The sequence below is a fragment of the Tribolium madens genome, unplaced genomic scaffold (genome assembly GCF_015345945.1).
Source record: "Tribolium madens isolate multiple individuals breed KSU strain unplaced genomic scaffold, Tmad_KSU_1.1 Scaffold_3;HRSCAF=73;Tcas5.2_LG2, whole genome shotgun sequence".
NCBI lineage: Eukaryota > Metazoa > Arthropoda > Insecta > Coleoptera > Tenebrionidae > Tribolium > Tribolium madens.
This window is the reverse complement of record NW_025401006.1, coordinates 6,137,597-6,149,053: the sequence shown is the minus strand read 5'-3', so window position 1 is coordinate 6,149,053 and position 11,457 is coordinate 6,137,597. Positions and strand designations below refer to the sequence as shown.

The window sequence follows — 11,457 nt, the reverse complement described above, 5'->3', positions numbered from 1 at the left end:
ATTGCAGGAAAAGTCCCTTACAGCCCCATGATGTCATAATGATATCAAAATTTTGTCTTCTAAGGTAACTCAAAGCAATAAGGTAACGAAATAACTAGTTTAAAGCTATCTATTTATCTACTTTTTAATAACTTAGCTTAGAGTAGAGCGTTACAAAGCCGTACAGGAGCAACTTACGACCCAGGCTGTCACCCGCTCAGCATTTATAATAAATATATAACTATATACTAAAATTATAGCTGCAAAATGTTAAAGTATTTCTATATTATTGAATGTGTGCGAGTTGTTTGGACGTACTTTTAACCTGTTTATGTCCTTTTTCTAAAGTTTTCGTTGATCCAAAATGGACTTTATCGCTGTTGGTCGCAACTCCCATCGAATGGTGTAAAAATTCAAGCACAAGTTTTGTTGATGAGCGTACATAATACGTTTTGTTTGTACAATTACACAATTACATTCCATATTGTATAAAGCTGCCGATAACAGAAAGGCGAGCTGATTAAGAATATACCGAGCACAATAATTTGATCATATCAAAGCTTCACTGTGATTCGTAAGACTGACTTAAATGTTATTTCGGGATAATAGAAAATTTTTAAAAAGTCTCCTATACTTTATACGATTATTTCGATTGGTTGTTTTAGTTTTTCACACCTACAGCGATAAAGTGTTTGAGAAAAAAATATAAAAAAAAATAAGTGTGAAGTGTGCATATTTTTCCAGTTAAAAATCATAGAAGAAATATTTAGATACGGTTTCTATCACGATGATACGTATACCATTGGAGTTATTGTAGTGTACTAGACGCTAAATTGCTTTTGTCAAATTGTGTTATCGTTGTTGCTTTAGTTTTCTCAGAAATTCCATACTCAAAATAGCAACGGCACATTGAAGTAACTAACAATAATAACTATATATTGGGGATCATTCGTCACAAACATCGATAAAACAATGGATTCTAAAAAGTTTTCTATTTATTATTGTAATTCTGGTGCCAAAGTGTCAAGTTACTACATTGTTGTGTCAGTATAACTCGTTATCGTCGACTTCCAGAGCAATAATTTCGTAGGACGTCTGTCGATTAGAAATGCCGCAACCACCAAATTTCCTGTTATACTGCATAACAATAAATTTAATAATGATAATTCTCGGTGACCAATAACTTCTTGTTCTTATTTCATCCTCAGCCGACGTTTCGTACCTCAGGAACGGACAATTACGCAATAAAAAGACAGTAACATCGATTTCAGAGGTACGTCACGTTTCGATCAGTGTTTCTTGTATTTTGCATATCCAACATAGAAAGTAGTCTAACATCAGGGTTTCATTAATACGTAGTCTCTTGCATGAGAATCAACTTTAATTATTTTCCATTCCTAAGAAATAATGCGCACCATGTAATCACACCAATAATCGTGTTATATCCCTGTAGCAGCTTGGAAATTTATATATTTTCGTATTAAACGATGTTTTAAAGTGCGTCAAGATAATCTATCCAAAAACACATAAAATTTGTATAAAGGAATCTTTTGTATCCGATGTCGTCTGTATTTCAGATTAGCGTTTCCGTTTCGTCTTGTTTTCACTAATCTGAATTACAGGACTTTTATGGCCTTGGCGTTTCTCGATAACATTTTGCTTACCTGAAGTATACTGAAAATTGATATTTTTCCAGGAGATATTTTTTATTCATTATTTTGTATTAATATTCAGAGTTCCACTGAACGTGTTCTCGATGTGAAATATTTTATATCTGAGTGTTCATGGTGTGTATTCCCATGAGTTGTGCACGTCTAAGTGATACCGGGGATTGGTAACTTCGGTAACAATTAGACGGAAAATTGGTTGTTAATTGTGAGGATGTCAATAAGAATTAAAAAGTGGATGTAAGAATGTTTCCTGATCATGTTATAACCTCCCCATATATATTTTAATAACTAACGATAAATATACGTAGCATAAACATATGCATGTTATATGCAGTCAGTATTTTGTACGAGTACACGTTTTTCGGAAATATATATTCTCTACTTAATATTATCTTTCTACATAATAAAAACATATAATAAATGTTGCTATACCATTATAATTACTTCATTTATTTTATCAGACACCCGTAAAACATACATTATAGGTATATTATATATCTAGTGAAATATATTATGATAATAAAATTGTATTTGTATTCCGCATTTGTGTCATTTCTTACACTTTTCTCCCAAAAAAATCATCTGCGAAATTTCAAACGACGCGAGTACAGCTCAAAAAAATATTGCTCTTAATATTCTATCTAAATAAAGAAATATCTTCGAAATCTTGATTAAAGAAGATAAATAGAAAGATAAGAAAAATAAAATCTTACATATTTACGAGTAGTTGGTACGTTCTACCTTATTTCAATGAATTTTTCTTTCATAAGACAAAACAGCTTTTGTCATCATTCTTTTACTACCAGTTTTTTCATATAACTGACGTTTGGAAGAAACATTTTTTTCAAAATATTTTCTGTAGAACTACATATGGATTCGTAGTTTCTATAATTCTTCTGTTGTTATAACTACTTCCTTCATTTTTAACTTTTTTGATCTATCTACTTCGAAAAATGTAGGAACATATATCTACGTAATATACATATCTATTTCTTTCATTTGGATGAGATAGTCATTCTTTAATTCTGTTCTCTAAAATAATTCTTCATTTCATCCGCCTTTTTCATGTTATGATGCAGGGAATTAATTTTATAAAATACAGGGTCAGTCACAGAAGAGTTACTTTGAAAATTAATTACTTTGCAACCAAAAATACCTTTAGCGTATGTAACTGGATAAAATATTTTATTTAAATTAATTTAGTAATCAATGTGAGCTGGATAAAAATGAGTGAAGTAATAATGACAAGTAATTGTCTACTGCTTGAAGGCCTCTAATTTCATTTTCTGCGGGTCAGTACCAATCCTCTGTTGTTTTTTTGGGGGGCCAATCTTGTCGTAACTTGGCTTCTAGTTTTCTAAATCTTTCAGGAACCGGATGCATTCGATTTGAATACCTCTCCAAGTATAGAGCTGCTGCCGCAGGAGCATTTTTCTTGCATTCTCCATGGATTAAGAGCATGTCCATTCTTTCGTTAATTGTATAATAATACATTGTATTAAAGAAAATTGACTGTTACTTTTTAAATGCCAAAATGAAAAGATGCAAAGTATTCTTCCTAGAATACTATTTAAAAGGTTTCCGCACTTATCTTTTATGTCTGCATGTTGAAATATACGAAAAACACCAAAATGAAATAAAACTGTAAAAATGTCTACCTATATTTATACCAACAATAAAAACAAAAGTATATTTTTGATTATCGACTGAAGTGGAAAGTTAAAAGAAAAGAGAATCATGAAAATCAGAAGTTTTATTTAGAGGACGCTAAATGCGTTTGTTCTTTTGCTGTTAGTCTTTTTCTTCAATTTCTGCTTGACGTGTCAGAAAACTTACTTTTGATGAATAGTTGTCTATTGGTTGAAAATATCTTTGAACTTTTGGCAAATGCCAAAAATATTAAATCCACAAGGTCCAGTAAATCCAGATTTGTTTGTAGTATCGTTTCTTCGTTTTCTTCTTTAACATGGTCGAACTCATAAAAGTCATTGTATTTTATAGGATTCCTTCATTAACATTTCTTTTCCAGAATTGCAACATTCAAAAAATCCTTTCTAAAAAATGCATTTTCTTCATTTATAAATTGTGCTTTTTCACTTCAGAGTTATATTCTCCATGTTATCAAAGTAAGCTTCTTATTCACTTTTTATCATCTTCCGCTTATTTTTTTAGCTTTTATTGCACTTACATTTTAAGATATCCTCGTCTGTGTCTCCAGTTTTCCCCTTGACTTATTCTATCACATTAAAATGGACTTTCGTTAGCGAATATGAAACTGCATACGTTCGACACTGGACTGCGTTGAGTAGTTATCGACTGAGATCGTCGGCCTTGGAATATACTGATCTCTACCTGAATGCCACCACACACAAAAACCAGGTATAATACACCACGTGCTATTGCAACTATGTTTTTTGAGTTGAAATAGGTCACTTTTTTTTTTCTATGTAAAACAAGAATCTGTGTTTAACTGGACCCTTCTGACAAATTTAGAGCCAAAATCAAATATACTAAATTTTATTAGAAACCTTAAATACAATTGAGCGACTGTCGTTCTTCTATTTCTTCAAATTCTGCATCACTTAAGACTTGGGATAGTTTAGTTTTAACGAGAAGTTGTCTGTTGTTTGAAAACATTTTAAATCGTTTGGAAAAATCGAGAAACATTAAATCCACAAGGTCTAAATCTTGATTTGCATGTGGTAGTATTTCTTCTTCTTCCTCCTCCTTAACATGGTGCAACTGTTGGACATATGGGTCAGTTACTGTGTTTTCTTTTATATTTATAGGAACAGATTCTTCTGGAATCACAAAATCCAAAGGATCCTCTTGCAAAAAAATGGTATTTTCTTCACAACAAAACAATGTTTCTTGATTGCTGTAAACAGACATGTTTTTTAACGTTTTATTATAGCTATTTTAAAATTTTATTCACTTGTTTTTGTTATGTGGTGACTCCGATTTTCTTCTAACTAATCCCAATGCTTTAAAGAATTTTTTCCGGGCGTGCATACTGTAATTACAAAGTTGCATTTTTACAAAAATTAACAATTCTAATTTAACTTACATTTTGAACATCCTACGTTTACTTTTCCTCCTCGCAGAAAGACACTGTTTCGTCTTGTTCCCCATGATAGTTATCACTTTAAAAAATCAGCTTCGTTGTCCTATTGCGACAGACTTGATGGTTCCAATTTGAAAAAATTGTGTCAATTTATTAAGGAAAACTTTGTTGAAAGATAATGTTTTTCGTACGTCTCTGATACACGTCTGTATTATCGACTGGGTAGTCGGCGTGGCCTTGAAATGCTACTCTGACGATCTCTACCTGAATACCACAACACAGGCAAAAAGAAACGATGATGTGCAACTAATTATTACCATATTATTACTATTTATAATTCTGCTTCAGTTATAATTTAGAAAAGTTTTAAATGTGTCTGAACATTTAATAAACAATATCTACATTTTGATTATGTAAAATCAATGAGTCAAGAAGAATAATCTTTATACTCCTATATTTTTCAATCTACTGTTGTTTTCCCTTTTTTCATAACCTTTTCTTTAGCTCTGTTAATTATTTTCTATTTGAGAGCTATTTTATCACTTGTATTCATTTTTTGTCAACGCAAAGAATCAGGAAACTAGCTTATTTGCAAACTAAACGAAGATAGATACATACATACTATACATCTAATTTTTTTCCGAAATTGTTACTAAAGTTACATAAATCGTCAGTAAAGAGTCTAAAATGGGCACTGAACTAGTTCATTATACTATAATTTTGTTGGTTCTAAACAATAAGCCTTAAAAGATAAATCTTTCTTAACAATTGTTAAAAGAATGATAGAATATTAAAAATGGAATGTATTAGAGATTTGTCCTTTTCTTTTTTACTGAAAATATTACCCTTGAATTTAGTTTATTAGACATGTCTGTCTTGTATTTTTACTAGCTTCTTAAAAGCTCAAATTTTTGAATGTGTGGGGCGCTACTTACTCAGGCAGTAATAGGGTTATAATGAATAAATTTTTTGTTAGTTTAACTCTACCTCTAATGGCACATAAAAGATGAATTCTTGTCTTCATTCGTGCCGTAAACTATATAATTTTCTTTTTAAATAAAATATTTTTTTTTGCTTTTATTTACCTATATTACAATTTTAGTGACACATTGTCTAGAATGGCAAAAAGTTTTAGAAAGTACCTACTGTGTGAATACTTTTTTTAATTATACATGGCTAAGTCATTCAAGATGGCGCTCAGTTACGAATGCGCAGTGTGAGAAGCGGAGAAAACAAAATCGATTAAATTTTCCTCTCGTTATTTTCAGAGTTAATTCACTTTTTATCTTTAAGCAAACATTCGTCCAAAGAATGTGATTTAAGGAAGGTAGCAAGAATATTTTATAGAGACCCTTCTAAGTAGGGGAGTGAAAGAGGGGCACGTGCCTACGACCCTTTTCTACGTTGACGTAATTTATTGTAATATTATACAAAATCAGATTAGTCAAAGGGCAGGTGACGTTTGAAGGAATAACCATGACAAGTCGAATATATTCGTTAAGGAGATTATTAAGTCGAGTCGTAAAAGGAATAATTCACTCTAGTGAATTAACAATCAGTCATAAACTGCATTTGAAATGTCATTTGTACCGAATTAGCACCCTACGTGTCATTTTTTACCAAAAATTGAAACGATTCCTTTTGTTAAATCCTCAAACCCTAAACGCAAACTCCCAAATCCTCATATAAAACCGGAAGAAGGTCCGCAAAAAATTCCCTCCGGTTTTATTCCGGTCCGAACATAATTTTTAAACAGGACTGGTGAATTTGTTATTGACAAACTAATCACTGAAGGGAAGAAAAATACATCACGAAACGCTCCGAAACGGTCATTGACTGCTGACAGCTGCGCCTTTCCCATTTCAGTGCAATGATGCATTTCATCTATTATCTATGGATAAATTGAGGCATTTCACATGATTGTAATGACACATTACTGATTCTTTCTTATTATTTTTCAGGATGTCACTGGTGCTTCAATAGACCTATTCAAGCGCGAGTGCTGCTTAGTGTCAAGTTCAGAAAATTGTTTTATCGATATTTTTTCGATTTAGTGAACGTTGCCCTCAGGGGCTTAACCAATGATGATATTATTGGAAGTAAATTATCCTCGGATTGTGGCAAAAAACGTAAAAAAATACAAATAAGAAAAAAGATAATCATCGTTTAGAAAGACATTAAACTGGAAAAGTATTACATTTTAAAGCATTCTTGTAAACCATATTAAAAAATTTCAATTTTCTTCGAATTTATTAATCTTTTGTAAACAAAAAAGTAAACTCAAAAAAACATCTGTAAATATGATTTGTGCTCTTGATTGTTGCACTAATTCTGACTTTTAAGTTATTTTTTTACAGATATTCTAAATAAAGTTTTTGGAAATGGTTTTGGCTCTACATTAATGGTTTATATACAATATGTCCCCGGATTGAGTTTACAAGAGATATTTTCTTTTATCTTTGATTTTACGCTAAAACTGCAAAGGAAAAACATTTTTTGCTTCACCTGAAACGAACAAATCTGTATTTAAAACTTCATTATTCTGATTCAATGAAAAGAAATTTTTCTCTTGATTTTGGACTTAAAATAATTTTTCTCTTCTTTTTAAGTCCTATCTATCACATTGGCGGTTTTATTTATGTGACAACTATATGTCACTTTAACAATTAATTTATTAATTGAATAATGATAATTCTTGTTAGAAATGACTTTAAAAGCTCTTAAAGCTGTTTTTTTGAGTTGTCATTTATTAAAATTATGTTAATTAGCTTGCCTAAACTCAAAATGACATCGTTGTCAAATAAATAAAACCGCCAATGTTATGGGATTTAAAAAGCAGAGAAAAATTATCAAAATCAAAAGAAAAATTAACTTTTTTTCTATTGAGTTAGAATAATGAAGTTTTAATTATACAGGACGATTCAGATAAGATAATGAGCCTGACGATCTGGCGATGCAACCCAAAAAACAAATTTCATTTACGTTTTGATCTAATTTAAATTACGATTTGCATTTGCAATCCAAGTTATCTTATGTTGCTCTGATAGTGCTTTGACAAGCAATTTATGATTTATAAAAAAAACTGTTTGCCTACCTTTAATGTTTCATTGTTTCATACATTTTTTATTGGGTTTACACCGCAAAGACTTCTCTAATTTCTCTATCATTCCGCGAGAACAGAATGACACTAATAATCGTTCTCTGCACTGATGTCAGAGTGACACAAGATGATAACTTGGATTCAACTTGCAAATCCTAATTGAAATTGGATCAAAGGCGTAAATGAAATTTGTTTTTTGGGTTGCATCGTCAGATCGTCAGGCTCATTATCTTATCTGAATCGCCCTGTAGATTTGCTCGTTTCAGGTAAAACAAAAAATGTTTTTCTTTTGCAGTTTTGGCGTAAAATCAAAGATAATTTTTTTTCCTCTTGTAAACTCAATCCGTGGACGTACTGTACATACAGCACTTTTATCCTTTTATGAGTAAAAAATTAACAAAATGTTTAGTACATGGTTGAACTTCGGACTGAATGTAGAACCATAAACCAGTTCCAAAAATATTTACTGTATTTTTGTCTAATATAAAATTAATTATTACTACTAGAACTCGTGCTACACCTTTATAACACGAAACTGGATTCCCTGCCATTTTTAGTATAGTATAAATCTAAACCATTTAGAAAACTATTTACCGGAATATTTTACTACATTTTAGTACAGTACTAAAAATAAAAAAAAACACTTTTTTTTCTAGAGCAAACAAGTTTATAAAAATAAATGGATGGCTGGCGGAATGCAGAATGACTAGAATAGTACCTAAACCATTTCTAAAACCACATTTATTTATTTTTTATAATCATAAGAATAACGAGTTAGTTAAGTTTTAAACCATTTGCAAAACCATTTTCTTGGATTAAAGGTAAGTTGAAAGAAAGAAAATGAAAAAAAAATATGCTATGAAAAGAATCTAACGTAACAAAATTTTTATAGGGTCTAGTGATAAAACTTATTAAAACATGTTTTGTCAACCAAGTTTACATCATCAATTTGAAATTTATTCCGAACTTTCAGCATTAAATTAAATATCTTAACGATAATAATCAATCAAGAGGAGGTAATAATTTTTGTTTTGATTTATTTAGAGCCTACCGTCGCCTATTCTAAAATCTTTTACCCTTCGACTCCATCTAAATAAAAAAATAATGTCACCCCAACCCTCGGTTGTCTCATAAAGTTTGCAAACCTCGTTGCAACCACACCCCGTGCATTGTCTCTTCTAAACTCCAAGAACTTTTATTTTTAACATTGATTCAAAAATCGCCTTTTTCTATCGGCTTTTCCGCCAACTTTTAGGTGTATGCAAATCTCTGGTCTGTCTCACCGACGGATGCTTTAAATGGCACTTTTCCAACATATAATTCAGACAACAGTTTAATGAAAAGTCTCGCCGTGTTGCAGCAGGGGAACGGTTCCCATGACGACGCTGCAGCCGGGTTTGCTCTGGGGTTGCTCGGTCTGGGGCTGTTCAAGCTGGGGGTGGCTTTGCAATGGGGTGGCTCAGTCGTTGCCCTTCTATTCCTATTCTAATCTAACGGCGCGTTTTCGATGCGTCGCGATTACAGGGAGATTTTTGACCTTGCCACCGGGAAGCAGTCGTGAGAAAAAATTTCTTGTGCCTTTGAGACACAGCCTCTTGAGGTTTAATTCAGCCGAAAATTACTATTTAGTGTAAATTGAGGGGATGTTGCTGGCGCTAACGATTCGTATTTGCAAATAACAATAAGCTTCTACGTGATCAAATAAAAATCGGATGTGCCACAGGAAAAGTCATAAAAAGGCACAAAAGTGGCCTCGTAAAAAAACGAAAAAAACTTTACCAGTGCTTGCCAGCGGTTTATTATAACTTAGGCCGGCGAAAAATGTACTTCTGCGCCAGATTAAGAAAGGGAATTTTGGGGATAGCTAGTTTATGGATTAGGAAGCTATTTTAATCCCCTAGACTCAAATTATTTACATAGTCATTTGAATTTAATTGCCTTTCATTATACAATTTTCCATAATCTCTCCATTTATCTTCTTAGGGCTTGAGTTTTTGTTTAACAACCAAAAAAAAGATATATGACTTTTACAAATTATTGACACCGTTAGTAACCTAAAAATGATATATTTCAGCACCCAATTAAGTGCTTTAATAGTTTTATTGTTTGATTTGCTGCCCAAAGCGGAAGTGTTTGTTGGGACATTTGATATTTTTGTTAAATTTGCTGAATATTTTCGTTGTAGACGTGTCATGAGTCTGATTCATGCTTTAACATGGGGTCGCAAAAACCCTGGAGGAAACAAAAACAAAGGCCCAAAGTATAAAATTCAATACAGTTATCCTGGCGAAACAAAAACCGCTCATATATCCTCCCCTGCCCATGTGGTATGAAATCAGTGCTCGCAGCCCTCTGAAACAAAACGCCCATAAACGCATCTTCCACAATTTACATAGCACATTAAGCACATAAATGGCTATCAGAATAAACGAATTTTGCACAAAGCCACTAGCGACTAATGGGAAGGAATGTGCAAGTTTGTGCGTCCAGCAGGACGAAAAGCTCATTGGAAAGGATGATAAAGCGAACCAGGATACAGCAGATGACGGTGAAGCCGAAGGAGGGTTTCCATGGCCACGCGCGTTCCCTCGGGTCGACCAAATCAGTTCTCGACGTGTTTACTGTAGGAATCGAATCGGTTTTCTGTGGGCTGCTTTGGGGGAGCACTGCCACTTTCGGGAAATAGTATGAACCTGCCTAAAAAATGAGTTTTCCGACTGATCAATTGTAACGCCTGGGGAGAGCCGGCGCGAGATAACCACCTGGATTTTGGGATAATTGACCATTAGGATCATTAGATCAATTATTTTTGTGCAGTGAACGGAATTTTTAAAGCTTGAGATGCACTGGCGCATCCACCATTTTTCAACTAATTGAGTTGGTTTTAAATTATCACACCTTCGATCAATTCAGTGGCACATCAATTCTAAAATATGTATGCGTTTGATATGCCACCACGCTGGCCTGCATAAATCGTGCAGACAAGCTATATTTGGACAATTCGAAATGGCTTTTGCAGCGTCGTTGAATTATGTAGCTGCAGTTTTGGTTTGCTGTGAGCCAACCAATACAAACTGTAGGATTAAAGCTAGGGAAATGCTTTATAAATCAAAAATGTTGCCATCGTTTTTAAATTGTAACACTGCGTTATGAATTTTATTATGCATTTCTGCTTTTACTGAATAATTTTAAATGATAATAACAGTTATAGGTTTGACCTCTGATCTTATTTTTTTAATGTATAACCAATTTTCATTAAAATTATTTAAAATAACGAATAATATTTGGGCTCTACCAATGGTCAAAAAGAAATCTATTGACAAGGCAAAATTACTGTTTATCGTTAGTATTACTCTGCTTATATCATATAATTTTTACAAAATTTTAGTTTTGTTTGCTTTTCTATAAAATACACTTGTTACTAAAACCATTTATTTCAAATAAAAAATAATTAATTAAAGTGAAAAAGCAATAACACCTTTACATACACTACACAAACTTATATTTTACAAGATATTTGTCGCATAATAGTGTTGTTATATGTATTTACAGACACTCGTGACAATTTTTGCAAATTGGATGTACCATACTGTGGCTGGTCTTCATAGAAACATAGTGTTGTTCGAGTTCATAACAGCATTAGG

The 11,457-nt window shown here is 32.4% G+C and overlaps 1 protein-coding gene across 1 annotated transcript; it reads right to left on the bottom strand.

The window, feature by feature from the left end:
- Nucleotides 1-4,178: 4,178 nt before the first annotated feature.
- Nucleotides 4,179-4,967, bottom strand: LOC123007622. The gene is made up of 3 exons (XM_044403016.1): nucleotides 4,717-4,967; nucleotides 4,585-4,662; nucleotides 4,179-4,527 (listed from the first exon to the last, which is right to left on the bottom strand). The coding sequence occupies exons 1-3, from the start codon at nucleotides 4,779-4,781 to the stop codon at nucleotides 4,179-4,181; spliced, it is 492 nt and encodes a 163-aa protein (XP_044258951.1). The 5' UTR covers nucleotides 4,782-4,967.
- Between the last annotated feature and the right edge of the window lie 6,490 nt (nucleotides 4,968-11,457).

Excerpts from the sequence above, each read along its gene's own strand:
- LOC123007622 (XM_044403016.1), bottom strand. The coding sequence starts at position 4,781 with ATGGGGAACAAGACGAAACAGTGTCTTTCTGCGAGGAGGAAAAGTAAA. Across the intron at positions 4,663-4,716 it reads AAACGTAGGATGTTCAAAAT|TATGCACGCCCGGAAAAAAT; the intron begins GTAAGTTAAATT and ends TTGTAATTACAG. Across the intron at positions 4,528-4,584 it reads TCACCACATAACAAAAACAA|CAATCAAGAAACATTGTTTT; the intron begins GTGAATAAAATT and ends GTCTGTTTACAG.